The 25,329-nt window shown below is 43.7% G+C and overlaps 1 protein-coding gene across 1 annotated transcript in view; it reads right to left on the bottom strand.

Annotated features, from left to right (window-relative positions):
* Window positions 1-25,329, bottom strand: part of LOC134910469 (serine palmitoyltransferase 3-like) — a 273,308-nt gene that overhangs the window by 84,867 nt on the left and 163,112 nt on the right. Inside the window, exons 7-9 of the mRNA XM_063918542.1 lie at window positions 25,187-25,292; window positions 17,115-17,334; window positions 14,923-15,049 (exon numbers count right to left, since the gene is read on the bottom strand). Coding sequence (XP_063774612.1) covers window positions 14,923-15,049; window positions 17,115-17,334; window positions 25,187-25,292 — 453 coding nt within the window. The remainder of the gene's footprint in view (window positions 1-14,922; window positions 15,050-17,114; window positions 17,335-25,186; window positions 25,293-25,329) is intronic.

Consider the following 25,329-nt stretch of genomic DNA (forward strand, 5'->3'; position numbering starts at 1 on the left):
GGTGAATTTGTGACCAAGGTATTTTAGTCCTAGTGGTAGAAGTGCAGACGTCTGGTAGCAAACGGCATATTGAACTGGTTTAACATCTGCTGTCTAATAGTTGTAAAATTATAGTTACCTTATGCTGGCAAGCCATTATCCTTTGCATGAAAACCATTGTCCTTTGCATAGAAGCAAATGTTTGCTTCTCCATAGTGAAAGGTTCTGTAGGAAGCAGTTTCTTTGCTTTCATGATACATTAGAATGAAAGTACTGTATCTTAGTCACTGCTGTTCAGCTAGAATTTAAGCTCAGTCAGATCTGCATATTGTAACGTTTGCTTGTTCCTAAGCTAAAACGCGATACGTCAGGCCAAGTGGAAAGTCATTTGACAGATAGGAGTTGTCTACATCCCAAGTATTAAATTATTGGTTATTCTGGTAACATGTATTATATTATCATTGTCCTTTTAAATTTAAGCACTTTCCAAATGGAATGCTTACATAGTGTGGCAACTGAGCGCATCCAAGATGGTTGCCCCAGCCCCTGCTATTATGTAAAGTGCTTTGAGCCCTATTAGGAAATAAAGTATTCATCATAATTAATATTACATCTATTTGCAATTTAATCTAATGTCAATGCAGAAAACATTGTTTTTGCTTAATTGTAACCTATGTTTTTGGTGAATTTGCGCTACATATAGAGTATATTTTTATTTGATTTACAAAATTGCTTGAAACTAATACAGATCCAGAAAAAGGGCTATAGAATACACTGTATGAAGGGTATGCCTCTGTAACCTAAAATATTTAAAGGAAGAATTTTGAGTAATACACACACATATTTATAAGGGGCCCAGTCTATACACTCTCTAATGGTTTGGTAAACCAATGTGGCAGCTAGTCACAACTCCTCTGGCCACACCCCTAAACATGGGCCCCTACCACTGTGTTCCCCCAGCGGCCCCTTCATGCCCCAGCAGCCCGACACTGCCCAACTCACAGATGAAAAGCATGTGTTACTTTCCATCGAGAAGTGGCAATAAAGCATATTTGGTTTCATTACATTGTAACCAACTCCTCTACATCACATAAACCTCACCAACCCGTAAAACTCAACCCTATTATCCTAATGCTTATCCGGACAAGCAATTGTTGTACAAGGCTCGGCATTGTATAAATAAATGTCACTCGGGTGTAGGGACATTTCCCTACAAGCAACTGCTCCTCTAAACTACATACCTTGACTGGACTGCAGATTACTGAACGCAAACAGGCCTGATATTTATACAAAGTCAAAAAACACCAAGGAATTACTAAGCATACACACTGGAGAATAGGTTTAGCTGAAAATCTTGCAAAATCAGCAGTTTCCACCGGATTTTAGTATTGGGCGAATTACCAGGAGATTTCAGAGATAACTACTGTGTTAGGCAAACTTATACAGGGTTGTGCAGCCCCCATAGCTCGGAATGTGATCTTCGTTTTATTGGAGCTTGGCTCCATTAAGTATTACAAGCTTTAGATGGTGTCAGTCCATTCTACCCTGTGGACTACAGTAACATATTTTTTTCAGAGAGGAATCCCACAGATCTCTCTCTGGCAGCTACCACATGGCAACAGAAAAACACTAAAGCCATTTCCAGTAGTAATCACCCAGAATGTATGTAAGTGTGGCATATTTGCTACCCAGAAAATGTGATCATCACAGCCTGTTTTGATGGGGCATTGCAGAGTATAAAGTGACCCACAAATGTCATGTAACATTAGAATGTAGTGCAGATAATCTGTTTTCATCTCTGATGTTATTTAGCTCAACGCATGCGCAAGATATTGTATGTGCAGATCTCTGGCTGCGATTATATTTTGTGACTGCGCCCACCGCTGCAGAAAACAGGTGTGCTGGCCCCATTTTCTGGGCTTGCCAAGGTCAGTGGCTACACCCTTGGACGCAGCTCACTAGCCATGGCTGCATGAAAGCACCGGCCAGCATGAGTAATCTCAGCGTTACTTAGATGACCAATGTTCGCGTAGAGTGATCCGATGCTGCATCTTCAGACACAGCAGCGGGTCACAGAAGCCCGTTAGTTACACAAGACACCTCCTGCGGCACTGGCAGCTGTGTACAAAGACATAGCGCCTGTGCTACTGCGTCCATCTCTGAAACAGGTCCTTCGTTCTTAAAAGGTGTTTTGCAACCACAAAATTCCACCATCCAAATAATTTTCGGGAGATTTGTACAAGGTTTTGTCAATATATCAAAAATCTTGCTCGACTCATCCAGCAGGTCTTGCAATATACACATGGCAACAAACAGGTGATTAATCAGCAAAAGCGCCAGGTTCTGAGAAGAGAACCAGCCAAGCACATATTGTTCTCCATCTGGTAAGTATTACATATTCCTGAGATGCCAGCGATCTCAAAGCATTTGAAAAGTTTTCTGTCTGTTTTTTTTCTCTTTCAAACTGATAACAGGCTGCCAGCTGGATGTCTAATAACGGCAGAATGAGCGCTTTGTGCCAGCAGACCATGAGACAGCTCCTCAAGAATACCCCAAGTCATGTGAGAAAACAGGACCATTTCAGAGCGATTAAAAAAGGCAGAACAATTAAAAAATGTTTCATTGTTGCACAATGTTCCAATTCTAAGGTAGATGTATGAATTTGTTGGCAGCGGCAGTTATTTGTGTGGACCCGCTTCATCTCCGGATCACTGTGAAGCAGGTCAAGATGCCGTCCGCAAGTATGCAGCGCACAATTGCCAAAGAGGGAGAGTGTTAACTCACTGTCCCAGCGATCTCCACTCTCCATTGGGCATGTCCTGAGTCCAGAACTGGGTGTTGGGTGGCCAATCGTGGGCCATTTTTTCAAACCCGGGTATCGGGATTGAAAAATGGTAATTCCTGGGATGGGATTTTTTCCTGTGTGGCCATTCCCCTGCCCTGTTCCGCTCCCATAATTTACCATCCTACATAGGCTTGAGGGAGGGTGGGACACTTCCTGCAGATGGCGGCTGGCTGCACAGCGTGACCTGTGATTTCACGTCACGCTTTGCAGAGGGAGCCGGGTAGCATCTTAGCCTCCTGAGGACGCTCAACGTTGCCCGGCATTACAAAATCAAAGGGCCGCCTGATCCCGAAATACCCGGGATTGGAGCTTCTAATCCCGGGATTGAATCCCGGCCGTTTTGGGGCCTAAATCCCAGGATCCTGCCGATTCCGATACCGGGATTGGCCTCCCTAGCTGGGTGGTCCTTAGGAGCCCAATGCTACAGATAGCTAGATGAGGACTTTGCCAATCCACTTTGGGACTTGTATAACAAATACCAGGAAAAATATCACCATTAAGGCAAGGCTCTAAGGGACCCTACACTGTGTGTTGGAATCCACTGCCTATTGGACAACCACTAATGGGAGACCCATAACAGCACCACAGGACTGGTAATTATTGGACAGTAGTCCCTGCAAATATCTGGCATTTTTACCCACCGCAAGCTAGGATCTGAACTTTAATGTCCTAATTAACATCTAACAGAGACTGGCATTGCAGAGCTCCTTTTTTATTATTATTTTTTTTTTATTTTTATTTGTTATTGATGTGCTAGAACATGATGTGCCATATAAAGAGATCTTTGATTATATGAAATTATATGTTTTAATAAATTTCTGAATTTTTAAAAAAATCTATTGACTGTCTGCATTACTAGCTTTTATGCACTGTCCCTTTTCATATTGTATTTGTATATATTGTGTGGAGTGACTATCCAGTTTAAACAACTGCTAGGGAAAGTAGCCCTGATAAAGCGCCTGTTAGGATAACTCCATTCGGGCCTATCCTTCTTTTTCTAAATTGCTCCAAGCACCACAGGCAGCATTAGTGAAAAAAAAAAACTTTATTGCTTTTGTCTGCACAATCCCTGCAGTTGTCGAAATAGAGTCCCCTGCCCGCACATACATTGCCCTGCGTATTGGCACACTATATTAAAGATAGCAGCGCCAATAACGTCAGGGGCACATAATGCCCCTGTCCTTTAACACAGTGCTTCTCAACAGCGGTCCTCAAGTACCCCCAACAGTTCATGTTTTCCTCACAGGATTGCAAGTGAAATAATTTGCTCCACTTGTGGGTATTTTAAAATGTGTCAGTGAGTAATGAATACACCTGTGCACCAGATAGGTGACCTGGAAAACATGAACTGTTGGGGGTACTTGAGGACCGAGGTTGAGAACCACTGCTTTAACACAAATCTTCCCCTTAATACATGGGGGGGAAGCGGTATCAGAGCCACTAAACCCCATAATGGCACTTAATACATCTACCCCTCTGTGTCTTATCATCTTGGTACATTAGGGGTTGGGGCATAGTTGGATTTACGCCAGTTTGCGTTGTGTAAAATACACAAATCGGCTCTGCGCACGACCGAATTCGGTTGGAGAGTCAGAACAGTAGAAGCAATGGCTATTTTAATGTACAGGAGGTAGAGCTCAGTAAGGGGTATATTTATTATGTCTATGAAAATCAATTTACTGTAAATCGACGTTGTGTTCCCAGGGCTAAAACACACTTTTACTAACATTTAAAAATTAATATGAAAATAAAATAAAATCATTTGTTAGTAAATATGTGCTTTACCCCTAGAAACACAACATCGATTTACATCGGTTTTCAGCGATAAAACAAAAACGATGTTTGACATAAACTGAGCAGACCTGAACACAACTCGTATTTTTGGATCTTTATGTATACACACACACACAATTGCATTTTTTTTTTATTTTTTATAGTGAATGCATTTTACACCTGTGATCATGGACACAACTACATTCCAACTCTGCATCGCGCCCTTAATCTTCAAGTAGAAACAAGTAATGTAGTTAGCATTTACATATATTTTTTCCCCTCACAGGCCATTACTTGTTTGGTACCCCAATGCTGAAGCTATGCAGGTTCCCAACCTATAATAAGGCCTATTATTATCATAAGGCTCTAGAGGCCGTAGTGGATAATCCCTCTTTATTACACCAGAAATATTGAATATAATATCAGGGGGGTTATTTATCAAAGCAAGGAGAAAGAGTGAAGAAAAAAAAAAGCACTAACCAATCAGCTTCTAACTGTCATTTTTTTAAAACACTGCCTGTAAAATGAGAAAAAGGAGTTGATTGGTTAAAACTTTACATATCTCTGCTGTCTCACTCTTCATGCTTTGATAAATAGCCCCCTTAATAACTCCAATGCTTATTGTCTCATCTGTCAGATTCCTGGGGTGTTTAAATGAACAGATTAAGCAGTGATCTAAAATGGTTTTACTTTATTGGACACGTGAAGAGACGTGTTTGATGGATTTTATGACGAGCCTCAGGTCACATGCATACCTCCCAACACTGCGGCTGAACTGGGTCAGGCGAGCATGGGTGTGTTTGTGTCATGCAATGCTCATGACCATGCCCCCACAGGAGTGCTTGGCGCTGAAAAGCTTTTTCTCCACCTTCCAGCCTTTGCAGTCACGCACCAGTACAGATGCATGCAGCACCGATGCTCCGTTTCTCTGCTATGCAGAAAAGCGGTGAATGGGACTTAAGTCCCAACTGCCTAGCAGAATGGGACAGTGCAGTCCTGTTCATGATGACAGTACTGAGCCTTCATATCTGGACTTCCCTGCCCATATTGGGGTAGTTGGGAGGTATGTACATTTGAGTTCCATTGTTTCATATAAAATAAGTCTGCGGAATGCAGCATATACAAATAATGGATTACTAGAACATGAGTAGGTCTTACAGTGTATTATATTGAGGAACCTCATATCACTAATTTGCTGTTGGGAGACCCTGCTCCTTCACTGTACAACATTTGGTTTGTGGCTGCCCCAGCACTATAGATGTCTACTCTCTCAGAAATTCGGGAGCTCCCAGATTTCTGACAGAACAGACCAGCCTCCTGCATCCACCCAGTGGCCTGTTGAAGTGGGTCCGGTGGCTTGATGATATGAATTGAGTAATTGTGCTCCTACATACTGATGCAACAAATCACGGCATTGAACAACAGGGGGATGGAATCACAATGCCGCAATTCACCGTGTCAAGTCTCACAGAGTCTCGCACCTGATCATGTATGGTCTATTCACAAGCCCAGAATAATGACAATGATCTTAAGCCTGGTACACACTGAGATAATATATCACTTCCGGCCAAATCGGAACAACAAATTGGGCATATTGTTCAATGAGTATGCCCGATATGTGGGTGCCCTTCACTTCTGAGCAGAATTAATCCCCTGTAAAGTTGGCAGTCATTCAGCAGGCACTAAAGTGAACAGTGCCCAGAGAATGCCGGTTGGCAGTTACATGAGGCAGAGAATTTGAGGGGCCTTAAAGGGCCCTATTGGCTGCCAGGCTTTGTTACCGTTTCAAATGTGTGTACAGGCTTGAGGATGCAGCGCAGTTTCTGTACACACCAGCGGATGCCTTACAACTATGAACAGCCCAGTTACTTAGCCAGTGGGCTGGTTTTATTGAAGATAAAGCAAGTGCAGCTGTACTCACTGTTATACACACTGGTATATGGAACGGAGCTTGAGCAGATTGGGGTGTCATATAGCCGAGCAGCCGGTGAGTATATGTACCGTAGGTATCGGAGCAGGATACCGGAACAACGGTTATATTGCAGGCAATCTCTCACTGGAGCCAAGCGGAAGACTACTGTCTTCCACTTTGCCATTCTCACATGGTCCCAAGATGGCTCCGCACATGCTCAGTAGTAGCCTTGGTGGCCATCTTAGTGCAGGGCATGAAGCTTCCCTGGAGGAGCAGCAACATGGAGTCTGTGCAGTGATTCACTCCACCTTCAACAGTTGCACCCCTGCATATACTGCAATGAGCTAAACAAACTTTGAAGATAATTATTGCTGGTTCCTAAGACAGCCTTAAAACATCAATATTCCTAAAAGCAGAGGCATGGATGGAAAAACAAACATTTATTCAAGTCCTGCCATGTCTTTAGTTTTATGAAACAATGCCAGCAACAAAGAAAGACTATTTTTTCCATAATTCACAATGTTTTCATCAAACTCCACATGCTTATTATGATATTCTACTCTTGGAATAGGACAAAGGGACACAATTGCTAATATCAGGGTATGTTAATATGTTTATTAACGTTTAATTGGGTCATTTATTATAAAGCTAAAACTACTTGCCCTGCAATGTTAGTGTTTTAAATAACGCGGTAAAAAAAAAAAAACATATATAAGCTTTTCCCTACGTTTTTAGGATTATTATTATACAGGTTGAGTATCCCTTATCCAAAACGCTTGGGACCAGAGGTATTTTGGATATCGGATTTTTCTGTATTTTGGAATAATTGCATACCATAATGAGATATTATGGTGATGGGACCTAAATCTAAGCACAGAATGCATTTATGCTTCATATACACCTTATACACACAGCCTGAAGGTCATTTTAGCCAATATTTTTTATAACTTTGTGCATTAAACAAAGTGTGTCTACATTCACACAGTTCATTTATGTTTCATATACACCTTATACACACAGCCTGAAGGTCATTTAATACAATATTTTTAATAACTTTGTGTATTAAACAACGTTTGTGTACATTGAGCCATCAAAAAACAAAGGTTTCACTATCTCACTTTCACTCAAAAAACTCCGTATTTCGGAATATTCCGTATTTCGGAATATTTGGATATGGGATACTCAACCTGTACTACAACAACATTGTTCATCTCAAAGTCAGTGTTGCTAGAGCAAGGGGTTATAACAACATGACAGCACCAAATAAAAATCAGCTAAAGGGACAATGCCATCTAGTGGACAATGTAGAATTTCACACATAATTTGCTTGCTTTGTGTGAAAGACGTGATGCTTTTGGGCATATTTATCACATACCCCAAAAACAGCCATTGTGGGGGGATACTAGCATATATTACGTATTCTCTCACACTCAGTGTCAGACTGGTCCACAGGGGTACAGGGCAGTGATGTTCAGTGAGGTGAGGTAGGTGAGGCAGAGCCTACTAACGTATACACCAGAGTTTTGACTATTAGAAATATCTTCTTTGTATTATTCTAATCATTTTTATAGTGAAAACTCTGGAGTAAAAAGTCTATGGCAGGTGAGGCAGTGCCTGTATTTTCCACACATCTCTGATCAAAACTCACCAAATTTCCATCAGTATATAATGCTGCACCTGTGTATAATGCCCACATGTACCTTTGGGCTCATACTGTATATTGTGTGTAAATCTCACTCCGGAACTAGCCAGTGCCTTCTCCGCCATACCTCACCAGAAGTCCCTGATACAGGGGAAACCCGCAGTGAGCCGTACTGCTTGAGGGCCCACCCCATCAGGTTCTAGACTGTGTACTTGAAATATACTTATACATGTTACATTATACTTAACAGGACTATGGTGTATTTTCTATAGTGCAATGCTGTTAGTAATCTTGTCATTATCAAGCATCCACTAGTAGTATTTACCATGTGCAATATAATATATATATATATATATATATATATATACGGTATATTTATTTTTATTTTTTTAAATGGGTCCCAAATCAGACACTCTAATTGTTAGGCAAGCCTCTGGAGGCTAGCAACACCCCTAAGCATTTCCTGGTGGGACCTTCATGGCCCAGTCCGACACTGCTCATAATGTATCCAAAAGGTACCAGCAGTCACTGGAGATATCTGGTGCAGTCCCCAGTTTTTGATCTCAACAATGCAAAGCTTTCTGGAGCTTGGCCTCACCAGCTGATGCCATTTTCAGATGTCCTTAATCTATAAATGCCTATAGTAGCGGTTCTGAAACAATGTGCCTAGGCACCCTGGGGTGCCTCGGGACACTTGCAGGGTTGCCTTGGATTCATGGTCCACTACCTATTTAAATTATTCATGGTCAGTGTAATAGGCAAAACCAGCCAATCATAAAATAGGTGGAAAAACAGAAGCAAATCTCGTCCCTCACCACACAATTAAACCTAAGGATGGCATATAAACAAAATTTACTTTCTAAATTTCTCGATAAGAAGTTTTGGACCTAGAGGTGCCGTGGAAAAATAAATGTGATACTGTAGTGTGCCTTGATTTTAAAACGATTGAGAACCACTGTCCTATAGGCTTTGGACTGCATTTTTATCCAAAGAGGGATCCTTGGGATCTCTTCCCACATGCACATTAGACTCACCAGATCCTTACCCAGAAGTAAAGTGACAATTTCTATCATTGTACACAATGTGGTGGATGCAGGCTGCGTGTACATAGGGTGTGGTTCATCAACTCGACAGTATCTAGGTCGACAATGTTTAGGTCGACCACTATAGGTAGACAGTCACTAGGTCGACATGGATGGAAGGTCGACAGGGTTTCTAGGTCGACGTGTGCTAGGTCGACAGGTCTAAAGGTCGACATGAGGTTTAATATTTTTTTTGGGTGTTGTTTTCTTCGTAGAGTGACCGGGATCCCCAATTAGTGCACCACGTCCCCTCGCATGGCTCGCTTCGCTCGTCATGCTTCGGGCATGGTGCCTTCGTTTCGCTCGCCACAGATTACCGTTCCAATCGTAGTCCACGTGGATCGTTAAGTATGAAAAAATTCAAAAAAAGCAAAAAAAATGTGAAAAACTCATGTCGACCTTTAGACCTGTCGACCTAGCACATGTCGACCTAGAAACCCTGTCGACCTTCCATTTATGTCGACCTAGTGACTGTCGACCTAAAGTGGTCGACCTAAACATTGTCGGCCTTCAGACCGGATCCCGTGTACATTAGTGGAACGTTTCTTGGGCCTGATTCAGATGAGGTTGGATTGAGCATCGCTGCTGCTTGCTTGGAAGCAGCAGCGATACTCAGATATAGTAATGCAGTAGGAGGCGCCTGGTATAAGCAGATGCCTTCTGTATGCGAGATCCTCTTCTGCTGCTGCCGCCTGGGGACACATTATAAGATCACCTGCTCCACTATCGGACAGCTGAGTGAACCCTGCGGTCACACAGACCAGCTGCCGCAGCTCCATCACAGAGTCCAGGAAATCTCTGCTGGAAGACAGAGACTTGGCAATCCCACAAAACGTAGACGTTACGCCTCCCTCTTGCAAAACAGCAGTCGTCACCGCCCTCTCCCAAGTGGCTGCAGACTGTCAGTCACTGGACGCCTGCAGTCATACTGCGTCTGACAACGCAGCATCGGTAGTGGTCCGGCACATGCATAAAGTGAATAAGGTCCCTTGTGTAAAACCACACTACAGATAGGCAAGGAGCGTGCACAAGTGCGGGCGATGCAGATTAATACGCATTTCCATTGCATGTGCACTTCTGCCTGAAGAGGCGTAACTGGGATGTAACTGGGCAGCCTTACACAGACAAAGTTAGTGTCTCACAATGCCCTGTATGCAGACCTATCTTTGCCTCTAGTATAGGGTAGGTGCAAGTGTGCAGCGATAATGAAACCTAGTAGCAAACCAGGCGCACACTTAGAGGATGTGGTATCACAGCATGAGCACACCTCTGCACGCGGGCTGATCTAGCCAGTTACAACCTTTGACTCCAATCATGTAAACGTGTGACCTCTGAAGAGGAGCGATAGCACCAGGTTAGGTGAAACCCCTGTAAGTGTATGTGATTAATTACTTTTATTTTAAGAAAAAAACCATATCACCATTAGACAAGGCAGAGCATTTTTGGCCTCATTCAGGATGTGGACACGGTTGTGTCTGTAGCCGCAGTCAGCATTGCGATAATATGCAAATGCTAGTTTCAGCCCTCCCCTTGTGTACTAGCGTGCGCCTGAATGTGCAAGCCCTGAGACGGCAACTTTTAGCATCCATGCACGCTGTAACACCGCTGGTGGTTCTAGAACGTGCACCACTGGCGCACCGCACCACTGTCACTCCACCTGAACAAGTCCACTGTGGAAGCAGCTATGCTCCTGAGAATGCAGCTGCTCTCGTTGACACTTTGCCAACACTCCCATAACCCGCCCAATGTGACTGATTTCCTATGTTCTCTTTACGCCACCACCCAGTCGCCGTTCAGGAACACCCATCGCTATATTGCTCCTTTCTGATACCATCAGTCTCATGCACATCGGTCCTACACATTTGCAAATCCTGACACCCCCCCCCTCCCCACCCCAAAAAAAAAGAAAAGAAAAATCAAAGACAATAAAATGGCACAGAGGAAGGGAGCCAAAGTTGCATGGTGCGCACAGAGAAACGGAGCCAAAGTGGCATGGTGCACACAGAGAAACGGAGCCAAAGTGGCATGGTGCACACAGAGAAACGGAGCCAAAGTGGCATGGTGCACACAGAGGAAGGGAACCAAAGTGGCACGGTGTGCATAGAGGAAAGAAGCCAAAATGGCATGGGGCGCACAGAGGAAGGGAGCCAAAGTGGCATGGGGCGCACAGAGGAAGGGAGCCAAAGTGGCACGGTGCGCACAGAGAAATGGAGCCAAAGTGGCATGGTGCACACAGAGAAAGGGAGCCAAAGTGGCACGGTGCGCATAGAGGAAAGAAGCCAAAGTGGCATGGGGCGCACAGAGGAAGAGAGCCAAAGTGGCATGGGGTCACAAAGGAACAAAGCCAAAGTGACATGGGGTCACAAAGGAACGGAGCCAAAGTGGCATGGGGTCACAGAGGAACGAAGCCAAACTGGCATGGGGTCCCAGAGGAACGGAGCCAAACTGGAATGAAGCCAAAGTGGCACAGTGCGCACAGAGAAACGGAGCCAAAGTGGCACGGTGCACACAGAGGAAGGGAGCCAAAGTGGCACTGTGCACATAGAGGAAGGGAGCCAAAGTGGCATGGTGCGCACAGAGAAACGGAGCCAAAGTGGCACGGTGAACACAGAGGAAGGGAGCCAAAGTGGCACGCTGCACACCGAGAATGTAGCCAAAGTGTCACGGTGCGCATAGAGGAAGGTAGCCAAAGTGGCACGATGCACACAAAGGAACAGAGCCAAAATGGCATGGGACGCACAGAGGAACGGAGCCAAAGTGGCATGGTGCGCACAGAGGAAGGGAGCCAAAGTGGCACTGTGCACATAGAGGAAGGGAGCCAAAGTGGCACAGTGCGCACAGAGGAACGGAGCCAAAGTGGCACACTGCGCACAGAGGAAGGGAGCCAAAGTGGCACGGTGAGCACAGAGGAAGAGAGCCAAAGTGGCACGGTGCGCACCGAGAATGTAGCCAAAGTGTAACGGTGCGCATAGAGGAAGGGAGTCAAAGTGGCACGGTGCATACACAGAACAGAGCCAAAGTGGCATGGTGTGCACAGAGGAAGGAAGCCTAAGTGGCATGGTGCGCACAGAGAAAGGGAGCCAAAGTGGCACGGTGTGCACCGAGAATGGTGCGCACAGAGAAAGGGAGCCTAAGTGGCACGATGTGCACAAAGGAACAGCGCGTGCTGCTCTACACTGCTGCATATTTTCACTGCTTTGATATGATTTCCAGATGAAGCTGAAAGTTACATTTATAAAGCTCTATGTGGTTTACAAATCAAGACAGCAAAGGCTTTCATCCCAAAGCCAGTTGTTCTTCCCTATAAGCATCATTCAGTGAAGGCGTTCTGTTCCCTTTTTAGTAATAAATGAGTATAAAAACAATAATGATGACATTGTTCTATCTACCCAATATGCCAAGCGATAAACACATCTGCTGTAACATACCAGAGTAACAGCTCAGGAAGAATAGAAAGTGCTTTGTACTAATGGAAAAATGTTGCAGCTATGAAAACAGTTATTTAGCCTTTATAGTCAGGACGACTGTAAGATCCAATTTAAGTTTATCACCTTATTGATGAACAGCACATAATATACACTCAAATAAAGACCTGATTCATATTTGTACACAAACCTGATGATCTGAGTACAAATACTATGTGTGGGGGTCTGCTCATGTGCAGAATGGGTCTTCCAATATTGCTTGCACCATACTGACGTTTGGGGGGCAGAGTGGGAGCGGCACCCGGCACCGATCTTCAAAATGGAGGGCGTGTGGCCCCCGCTTCAAAGGTGTGACGGGTACAGGGTCTGCGTCGTTGGGCTCAGACTTCCTGGACCCCGGTGTCCGAATCATACAGCCAGCTTGAGTAAACATCAGCCTATTCAGGCTGGCTGGAACCTGAAACCATCAGGAATCGTGATGGTCGCGGAGATGATCTGAGGCTGCGTTCTCAGTCCCAGCACTCGGACCTTGCAAATGGCATCTATATTCTGCACATATCTCCTGCCACGTTTTCATTTTACTGACACAGAATTGCACAGGAGTGGGTTTATTGCAGCATTTATTTGGTTAAAATTTAAACTGCCAAGATTGTGATCACAACTTCTTAATTGAAGCAAATGCAACAGTTGGGACACGTTGTAAAAGAGCAGCGAAGAATGTACACTATGGTCTACTACACCTGTAAGATTTCATTATACCATATGCTAAACAATACACAAGGGGCCTAACTCAGACCTGATCGTAGATGTGCTAAATTTCGCACATCTACGATCAGTCTTCAGACATGCGGGGGGACGCCCAGCACAGGGCTAGTCCGCCCCGACCCTCCCCCCGCACAAGTACAAAAGCATCACACAGCAGCGATGCTTTTGTACTGGAAGAGTAGCTCCCAACCAGCGCAGCTCCTGCGCGCTGGCAGGGAGCTACTCGTCGCTGCCCGAGTCGCAGCAGATGCGTGTGATGTCATGCAGCCTCCACGGCCCCCCCCCCCCCCAACCTTCCGGGCAAGCCTGCGTTGCCCGGACCACGCCCCCTAAACAGCGGCAAAACACCGCCGGCCCGCCCAGCGACCGCCTCTGCCTGTCAATCAGGAAGAGGCGATCGCAGCGCTAAGACAGCCGTCGGATGTCTGGGGTATGCCGGCGCACAGCGGTGCCGGCGCATGCGCAGTTCAAACCTGACCACTGCTATGCGAAAATGCCCAGCAGCGATCAGGTCTGAATTAGCCCCAAGATTCCATCCTGTAATGGCCTTTGCCCTTTCAAAGTCACAATTGATGTTCTTTCTTATGTAAAGTAGACAATTTTACGATCCATGGCCTAATTCAGACTTGTACATAGATCCGATGGTTACCGTACATCTCCGATGTTTGTAGATCCGCACAATTGCGGGATCTGTACTGCACATGTGCAAATCTGGCTAGAAAACCTCTTTTATAACCACGTCATTGGGGAGTATATTTACTAAACAGCGCATTTGCTAAGCCGACGGTTCCCATCAATTTTGACAGCTGAATTTAAAACGGTCATAGTGATAAACAGTAATTTCAGCCTTGTTCTGCATTCATTGCCATTGCAGCCAAGGCTAGCGATAACAGCGCCAACGTACGGAAAGACGGAGCTGAACTGCGCCAACATATAGGCAGATAGAGCTGAACTGCGCCAACATATAGACAGATGGAGCTGAACAGCGCCAACGTACGGACAGATGGAGCTGAACAGCGCCAACGTACGGACAGATGGAGCTGAACAGCGCCAACGTACGGACAGATGGAGCTGAACAGCGCCAACATACGGGCAGATGGAGCTGAACAGCGCCAATATACTGACAGATAAAGCTGAACAGTGCCAACATACAGATAGATGGATAAATAATAATAAAAAACGACCAGCATAATTGGCAAATTCTGGGATCTACTGGATCAATAGGAATACACAAACATAAGTGGATATAAATCAGTATAATACCATCACAGATGTAGCCGTGGGTAACATACAACAGCATAGCAGCAAAATAGTTTTTTCACATCAGCATTAAAAATGCAGACTGTGATACGTATGCCCCTAAAGGTTACTCAAGAAAAAACAACCCAGCTCTATACAATGTAAACATGGGATATAAAATGTATAACACGTGATATTAGTCCAAAGCTGGTTAAGGCACAGATTAACGGAGCTTGGTTAGGTGATACAATTCATCTTACCGGTTAGTGTTCCATCGCGTCCCATAATGCACTTCATCACCCTGATGATCTGCTCTGTCACTGGTGGAGACATAGATGCCGCATAGAGTGCACTGTGTGAATGAGTTCTTAAGTAGTCCACAAGGTCCTAAAGAGTAAAAGATGTCCACAGATTATGCAAAGATCCTTACTGATATCACCCTACATGCACTCACAGAACACTTCTCCAACAGTATTTTACAGCAAGGGTGGCAGCGGGTTACAAGCACAAGGGCACATCTGCACCTACACTATGCTACATAGACAGATTGGGAGTAAGACATGAAAGCAAGAGACAATGGGCACAGTTCATAGCGCAGCCAATGGCCAGACAGTGCCACAGGTATGAGTTTAGGGGGGGGGGGGGTTTAGCGGTGGCAGACTGAGGAGACGCCATGATCTTTTGCTGGGCTAACAAATATAGCTCTGAATGTGAACACTGCCTACATGCATATAAAAATTTTCAGATCAAAAATTATACATTTGAGTAAAACACAGCCCAGTCCCCAGGTTCCATAATACTCAGCACCCATCACCTGTCTTTAGCAATCATAAGGTACCGCTTATGTGCCAAAAATATCTTATTTATATACATGCAAACAAATTATACTTTAAGGGCGGTATCTAATTAGCTGCAGAAAATGGATTCGCCGTGGGGTATCCAGTTAGCCCCGATACACGGCACTTATCGGCCTCAGGCACGTGAATCATAACCCCCGATAACCAGTCCTCATAGCTGCAATAACACATGGGCCCGGGAATTTATTCCGGATCCCAAGTGTTTTATGACGAAAATGGGACATTTTTACGTCAGAATAAACGTGAGCTATAATTGGATAGCCCGATAATGTCCATCTGAAAAATCGCGATATCCGCCCAGATTTTTCTTCGGGCGAAAATGAACATGGTTAGTAGGATACCCCCCAAATCCACTACATAAATAGACAAGTTTTAAGTACATACATAAACATCACTCTTTCAACATGTTAAACATGATTCTAGGGTCAACTGGTAACCTCAATGGCCAGCCCAAAACATATAAATATCACTATATCTGTAAAGCAGGGCCCTCTTACCCTGTCTGTTATTAACCAGTCTTGTTTTATTACAGTTTTGCTCCCAATTGTAAAGCACAACAGAATATGATGGCATTTTAGAAGTAAATGTTAAGAAAAATAATGTGTAATAAAAATAAAAAAAATCTAAATAATCCGTAACAATCTCTAATCCTTATTTTAATTTAAAAAATATATTTATTACCATATTAATGCAAATAGTTAAGAAATTTTAGCATAAAACAAAATGACCGTAGATTAAAACAAACAGTAACACATGAATAGGATCTAATATCCAAAAATTGTGTGATTTGGGGTCCCTGGACAAGTAGGAGTTTTTACTCTAACTTGAAGCACCATGCCTAAATCTAATGAGAGTAATGGAACCTCTACTAAAGGATATTAGAAGCCAAAGAAGTTTCACAGGTCAAGTTTTTATTTACAAAATAACTTTCAATATGAAATAAAGCAATTAGCTTGTGTCGCGGCAATATGTATAATCCACTATGAAATACGTTCCCAAGCAGACAAGTTAGTGATGTGACATCACCTATTATAAGGATGTATTTATTTATATATATATTCATGTCACTTACATATTATTGCAAGTTACAACATTTAATTATTCCTCAAGTGCTTCATTTTAACTGTAGGGGGAACTGGGCATTCCCTAATTCAGTGGTTCCCAAACTTCTTTGAATTACAGCACCTTAGAGTATAAGCATTTTTTTCGCAGCACACCTAGGATAAAAGTTCTTTATTGATAAAATATTAAATTATGTAATTTGTGCCTACCTTTGATCCTTAGGGTTAGTTTAGTTATGTGGTAGTGTATAGTTTTGCTTTGCTTGTGATTGTCCACGTTTTATGATTGGCAGCTACTAGAACTGGTTTTGCCTATCACTTTGACCATAAATAAATTTGATTCGGTCCTGGACCACCAACCCAAGGCACCCCTGCAAAAGCCTCGTTTGGGAGGTCATGCATCATGTACTCACCATACAGAAGATAACAGATACTCTGCTACAGTTTAGACGTGGCTATGCCTCCGTAACTAAATATTGTCTACGACCAATATGGCAGACATTTTTTTCTAAACGAACAAATGAACCTACTTACCCTTTTCCCACCAATATATCCTCCTATGGCACCAAAGCTTTTGGTGAATGTTCCCATCATCACATCAATGTCTAATGGGTCTACCCCAAAATATTCCACCACACCTCGTCCTGTTGCTCCCACTGCCCCAATACTGTGCGCTTCATCCAAGTACAAGTAAGCCTTGTATTTCTTCTTTAGCGCTACAATCTCCGGAAGACGGACAATAGACCCTTCCATGCTGTAAAATGCAAGAGAGAAAAAGGTAGAATTATACAGAAATTTCCAAGATATCTTGATCTAGCTCTCACTTTAGTATTTATCATCAAACGTGTTTAGTACCTAAGGAAATGTGGCCTCAATGTGGGATGAATTATAGAAGTCTTAAACAAAACCAGACATCACAGATCAAAACCAAATTCTTGCTGTCCTGGCAGATGAAAGCAAGGCCCTTAATCATTCACATTATATGCTTCTGACTGCACGGAGTGAGAGAGAGGGTGACTGAATAGAGTAGAAGCAGCATAAGCAAATATTATGAGAGTTTGTCAACTAATTCCCCCAAAAGGCTCAAATCTTCAAGACTTTTTTTTTCTTCTTCTTCTTCTGAATGATATATATTGATCGGGAACAAATTGGGAACATTGTACCGCTTCCTGTTACTGACAACCTCTAACCAGTTTCCATAATGGTTAGTCATTTATATAGAATGGTTTTAGTTTATTTAAAAAAAATGTTTTTATAAAGACCAGATGTATCACAGTGGAAAAAAAACATTTCTGGGGTTGGCAGTCTGAAGTTCCCAGAACTGTTGATAGAGCCGCTCATTATAAACTAAGTTTTAATAATTGTGCCAATATTTGTCCATGTAGAAACATACATAACTGTCGGGTGCTGAAAAACAGCATCAACTATGTTCCGCCAAAAAGGGTCTAGCCAGGCATGATATGAGCAGTAGTTCAGCAATAGTTTTAGTGCCAGGGCTAGAAAGCTTAGAGACCACAAAGTCGCTTACAGGGTAGCAAAATATTTTGCTCATTTTTATAATTCATCTTTGGAGTCACAAGTTACTTGTCAAGAGTTTGGTCTACACTTCCATGCAAATGGAGCAGTAGGAATATATTAATAAGGTACAGGACTACAAATACTGATAAATATCTTTACACGGTTTGTGTAGCTAGTTACCACCACCTCCGTCAACTGCCGCTTGGGATTTCATTATTATTATATTATTATTATTATTATTATTATTATTATCATCCTCCTCCTCTTTAATTTATATGGAACCACAAAGTGTCCATACAGGGAGAATTACAATACAACATATATAATATATTCAAATAGACAGTATAGGAAAAAAATTAAATAAAAAAATGAAATGGTGAGATAATTATACGGGATGTATACACCCCCCTCCCTTGAGAATTCCGACAGTCGGCATGCCGACGGCATGCTGACAAGCAGGGACTATTCCCACTCGTGGGTGTCCACGACACCCATACAGTGGGAATAGAACCAGTGGCCACCAAGCTTGCAAGATGCTTCTTGCGCTCGCCCCAGCCCCCCCCCCCGGGATCCCTGCGTTGGTATGGTGACGGCAAACTCCTGACTGCCGGTCACGCATACTTAACCCAACTATACAACAAAGTGAGCTTTTATAACAGCGGCATTCAATAACCCAGTGCCCCGGAAGCACTGGTGTGATTTGTGGAGTGCGGTGGATGCAAACTGCACCCAGGTGATCTCAAAATGCCAGCTCCGTCTCTGTGACATAATCGTGTGGCACCCGGCTCCTGTGACAGAGGAGGGGCCAGCAGCACCGGCAGAGTTCCTGGTGGCAGCCCAGCATCTCCGGGAATGCTGGTCTCGCCCATGGAGTGATTAAATACGGAGGGGATTGTTGCAAGGCCATACCGCCTAATCCTCAAGGCCATGCACACTCCATCCTGTACCATGCCCCCTTTTCTGGTGCGCAGTAGGGGGTTTATGCAGTGCACTGGGAGTTAACGACCCCAGTGATGTAGATGCATGGAAAGGCAGACAGAAAGGATAAGAGTCACGAACTAGATGAGTGTGTGTGTGTGGGGGGAGGGGGGGGGGGAAGCAAGTGCCGCACTGGAGACCAGGATAGTGCAGGTTGGGAACCAAGAGGGTGGTGCCCATGAGAGAGTGTACAGTCAAGGGGATTGGGGGGTAACCTAGGAAGTAATTGGGATAAGGTTTAGGAAGCATGGCCCCCCCAAGAGACTCTTCCTAACTTACTAATAAACTCACTTCTGCAACAGGATAAAATGGGACAGTCTCTGTTTCTGGTGTCCTAAGCAATTAAGGAGTGCTGAAGGCTGAGTCACACAGGAATGAGCTGGTGCTAGAGAGATGCAGCTCCACTCACTCCCACGCTATAAAGGTTACAATATTACTCCAGGGAAATTCCCATGTCACTAAGAGGTTCACTTTGGGGAAAAATAAAAACAAGGTGAAGCAAAAATGGAAAAGTATTCACTTTCCATATATTATTTGCTGGTTCATAAATAACAGAGGGCTGACACCAATGAAACATTACATTTAACTCACGACCCCCAGAATATACAGAAGTATTTAATATAATACTTGTATACTTCATTTTGCACCAGTTCACTTATTGGTTGTGGTGAGAGGGCTCGTGTCTCACCGCAACTGCCCACATTTCTGTGGACTCAGCTCCCTCCGAGGGAGAGGAAAACAAGACTAGCACATTCTGCAGCTGCAGTAGAGATTTGGAATTTCGGGTTTTGTGGACTGCCCAGATCCAGAAGAAACTCAGCACCACAGAAATAAGAGAGTTTAAAACGCACATTCACCCAGAGTTCTGTGCACTGATGCCAGGTAGAGGCCAGTTAGTAGGCCGATGTTTGTAGTGCCAGGGACTAGTGTGGTCGCATGCAATCGCAGCGGACTGACTGCTGAGCACAAGAAGTGCTAGGACTTATGTTTGTGTGCTTATTTTCTTTTTACTCCTGTGTTTCCAGGCCTAAGCCTTAGCGGTCTATTTACTAAGCCTTGGATGGAGATAAAGAGGACGGAGATAAAGTGCCAGCCAATCAGCTCCTAAGTGCCATGTCACAGGCTGTGTTTGAAAAATGACAGCTAGGAGCTGGCTGGCTGGTACTTTATCTCCGTCCAAGGCTTAGTAAATAGACCCCCAAAGTACCAGCCAATCAGCTCCTAACTGCCATGTCGCAGGCTGTGTTTGAAAAATGACAGTTAGGAGCTGGATGGCTGGTACTTTATCACCGTCCAAGGCTTAGTAAATAGACCTCCAAGGTACCAGCCAATCAGCTCCTAACTGCCATGTCGCAGGCTGTGTTTGAAAAATGACAGTTAGGAGCTGGATGGCTGGTACTTTATCACATCCAAGGCTTAGTAAATAGACCTCCAAGTATGCTGTGCTGCAGTGTCTGTTGCCAGTATTCACCAGATACCTGCCTGCCAAGTCCTTATTTCTAGTACCCATTTTATATGGTACAGAACCCCATTTGTCATGGGAACTGCCCATATAATAATGCTTGTGACCCTTTCCCCAAATAAGTTAACCTCATCTCTTTAAACTGTTTAACAGTGTATTACTGGGTATAAGAAGAAATGCACTCATTTGTGTTTGTATGGCAGTTACATTATTATCCATCATCAACACTTATTGTTACTTTCTTTTTCTGGCTGTTTATACAATTTATTGTCTTGAAACAAAAATCAAATGTCCTGTCATCCCTTTCCCTATTACACTGCCTCCTGCTCAGCCACATTTATTTACTGTTCTATTATCACTTATAAAGTGATTACTTCATGGCAGTCCAATAGAATGAAAGAGAGGCACAAGCTCCATTCTGGAAGATGAAAGTCCTGCTGAAGCAGTAAGCTGATGCAGGAAAAGTGCCCTTTGCAATAATTACAGTCATTTAGCTGTTCTTAAGAAAACAGCAGCTGCGATGGGGTCTGGGTGCCATATAAAAAACAGTGATATTTGACATGGACACGTTGGTGGTCTGCAGAATTTGTATATGATCAAAGCACTCTGCAAACTAAAAGTTTCTCTCCGCTGAGCCAAACTCTTTATTTAGACTTTAATCTGATTAGAGTGAACGAGGAGATGTCCAGACATCTCCTAATCAGCAGGGCAGGGGTGGTAACGTGCTGGAACTGAGTGACAGGTGTTTAGAAAGAAGTTGGTCTGTGCTTTTCATCTGCCCAAGATAAGACTCCAGATTCTGCTGCTGCTGCTGCTAAATTCGCTGTCCGAGACACAGCCTCAAGAAACTCTCCAGGAAAACGTCAACGTGTTACAACAGGGAGATGACTTGACTGATGTATAGAACGGACTAGGTGAACAAGACTCACTATTGATTCAATGTGTGGAAGATAAAAGATGAGGAAATCTGGTTAAATCTCACGACTAATGACTGAGCTTGTATATAAATCAAAAATGAGACCCTTCCGGTGCCCTCTTGTCTGATCCTGGTACATATTAGAAAAACATTATTTTAGTAATGTAATCTATATTGCATAGTGTCAAGATGTCAAATGACATGCTTCATGACATATTAAGTCAACAGTACTTGTGTTTTACAGCCTCAAAACTCAGACCCTTAAAAGCCACACACACACACACACACACACATACCGTAAGGATCTATTACCATTCCACGTATGTATAATAAAAATCTTTAGAAAATATAGGCATTTTATTATGAAGTAGGGCAAGAACCAGAACCTAAACTCTCCAGTGATCACAATGATCACTCAAAACGAATACCACGCATCTTCTGCTTGATTTGTGGGAACACAAAGAAGTCGCAGAGGTCCAGGTCTGGGCTGTATGGCTCCTGGATGCGTTCATGGGCCAGAAAATCTTCTTGGACGGCACCCATTAGTTGGCATACCAGGCCCCAGTGACGATGTGCTGCTGCATAGGTAGTAAGGTAGCTACATGACTACTTTTGGCCACAAAAAACAGCCACCATCTACGTGGCCACGCTGTACTCAAGTCGTAAACTGGACTGACTGCTGTTTGGTCTCGGTGTCGAAACTATAGATCCAGGATTCATCGCCACTGAATATCTGTCAGAGTTTGAGCGACCGCCATCATACCTGGCTAGTATCATAGGCGTGCGCAGGACATTCCTCGTATAGAGTAGATAGATATAAGCGGAGATATATAAGAATAATACATGGACTTTTTAGCTTTTGGCTAGTTTTGCTTCAATAGCTGGATTAGTATGGTGAAATAAAATTAATAAGTTTGTAATTTAAAAAACAAAAATGCAGATTAGTCATATGGAAAATTAGTTTTTCATGGAGTGGGATTGGAAACCTTTTAGAATATTCTCCCTCCCTCCCCCCCCCGCCAAACCAAAAGGACTTGCTGGTTAGACTTGACAATTGGTATTGTAACCCGAATATAGCCTCCCTTAGAGGGGTGGAGCCATGGCACCAGGAGGAGGTACACGTCATAGCGCCCTCCCACATACATACACATTATGCTGTGACACATTGAAGTGAAGAAATGAACAGAGGCAGTGTACTGCACATCATATCATTAAATAGCTGCCAATCACTATTACGAGCCATTGTAGGGAAACTTTATCCAAGCCACACAGCCCCCACCCCCAATATGCACTAATAAGCACCCCCAATATGCACTACCGTGCTCTCCCTGAATGCCACACAGTGCCACTCTCTTCCCCAACATGCCTCATTTTCTGCCTCCTGTCTTGAATCTCTATGAGCTTCCAGCTCTGTGTTCTGCGAGCACATACAGTGCAGAGAGACTTCTTGGTACCCTCTCCAGCGTCATGTGACGTGGCACTGAGGAGGAGACTCAGAAGCTCGCTCTGCGCTGTTTTGCACTGCGCATACAGAAGTCAGAGCCGCAGCAGCTGGGCAACTTCAGCCCTGGAACAGGTGCATGTTAGGGCAATTGCAGTGTCAGTCCCTAGCTCCGCCTACCAATACAGGTGACGGAAAGCAGTTCTGACCCATTCCAGTACACTTTAACCCCTGGTGCAGCTAACTCTTTGCCGTGCTTTCACCTGGAGCTCACGCTCCACCCACTATGCCCCTGCCCTCCCTGGCCAGACATGATTTATACCCGATTGTACAGTATGTACAGCAGCTGCTGTTCAAATAAAATAATCATGTATACTACTTGTGTTAATATTAGGGAGTTTTTGAAGAATTTAGGCATTCTGCCTATTCATTAAAGCCTCCCTTCACCTGGGGCTTACTGTGTTTCTTCTTCATGCCTATCTATCACGAGCAGCAATGGTACAAGCACACAGGCAGCATTATTTGTGGGTGCCAACAAGAGAAGACAATGATTCAATATTAAACTGAAACATTTTTTTTCCCCATTTTCCATTTTATTTTATTTTTTGTTAACTGAAACTGGAGCTCTAAGTTGGTCTTCTAGTTCTAAACTGCACGCAGAACTGGGGCTGACAACTATCTGAGCGAGCAGTAGCGCTATACCCATACCACTGCTGTCCAGATGTCCCCGTGGAGCGGAGCTTTGCTTGGTTGCCCCGGATAGTTTTTTTGATAAACAGGTTTAACAAAGATCTTCTATCACTGCAAGGAGCAGCAAGAGAAACACTTACTTTACGAGGGACCTTGATAAATAGACCTCGCATCATGCTACTCAACACACTATACCCTTGTGGTCATTTAGGAAGATATTCAGCTGACCCCACAATGATGTGCCAACATCCCCACAAGAAACTGCGGCTAGCCTGGACCTCCAATGCGCACCAGCAGAGAGAATGATTTTTATGCTTGCTGAGATTTAGGGAAGGGCCATCAAGAATAGGCAGCATTCTTCCATGGGCTACTTGTGTTATTACTGGAGGGCCTGCTATAAATGTGTTCCCTTGGATGCTATAAGTATTGTACTCAACAATGGAATGTCACTGCATATGCAGCACGTAAGGGTGGTATGGAAATATACTGACCCACACAAGGCCTCAGCTTTGCTCTAGGTGGAAGGGGTGTGTCTGGGTGGAATAGGGAAGTAATCATGTAGAAATGGGTTGTGATGATGCGTTTCTTGACAAAAAAATAAATTTAGCATATGGGCATGTATGCACAATTGAGGGGTTCAGTGGAAGAGGCACATGCCACATCTACATGGACTTTTAATTTTTGTTGCCATCAAGTGGCTGCTGCCTTCTAGCATCTACTCCACTAACTTCTAACATAGTGGTAAGTGCCTATTTCTCACCAGCAGCAAAATGTAAATCCCTGGTATTATATTTCAGGACCTATCTGGTTGGTTTTGTGGCATGTGCTTCTTTTCCACTTAGACCATCAATTCTTAGGGAAAGAAAATATGTATAACTAGATCTATAAGTCTCCAGCATCATGGACAGCCATATTCCTACTCCTCAGCTTAATGTACATCAGTCATCAGGAGACTTCCAAACCTTTTTGAGTCCTGATCCTGCAATGAAATCCAGTATGAATTTTAATTTCTTATGAGTGTCAAGTTTAAATGGAATCCTGATCAACCCTCTGGGGCTGATTAACCCCATGGATTGTCCTAAAACCAATGGCAGGTTGATATCAGACCAACTTTTGAATGCTTAATGTAAATGGATGAATTTAAGCTACACGATGCACAGCGGGTGAAGCTTTCCAAATCCAGTTCATTTAAAATAACCAAAAGTTATAATTAATAGACAACTGATACCAGGAGAAGGAGAAGTGTGATCTGATGACTGCAGCTAAGTCTGGCCCATTAATTGGAACACGTCTTAGCTGGAGATGTGCCGTGAATTCTGAAGCAGAACAGAAGATATGGTCAATCCCAGCAGGTGGTCCAATTGCCACACTTCTGTTCTAGAAAATGGATTGGTAGGATGGCATTACTTTGAAGCAATCAAAGCTACCTGCCCCTTCTCCATCCTGCCACTATGATTAGCTGTCCACGGTGTACACAGAGGCAGGATAACTGGTGAAAGACCCCTTCCCAAATAGGACGTGTAAGGGTGCTGGCCAAATGTGAAAACCATTATAAAACAACTCTCCGTTTCTGTTCTTTCCGTGTTGTGTTGGGATCATACCTGTAAATTCCTTCAACAAGAATAAGGATTTTCTTCCAAGGCCTGTGGGTGCGCGGCTGACCATTGACTATGGCATCCCGTAATAACTTCTCCAGATTCCGTATATCTAAAAAACACAATACGCACACAGATCTATTTTATTG

Source organism: Pseudophryne corroboree, chromosome 4 (genome assembly GCF_028390025.1).
Source record: "Pseudophryne corroboree isolate aPseCor3 chromosome 4, aPseCor3.hap2, whole genome shotgun sequence".
In the NCBI taxonomy this organism is placed as follows: Eukaryota; Metazoa; Chordata; class Amphibia; order Anura; family Myobatrachidae; genus Pseudophryne; species Pseudophryne corroboree.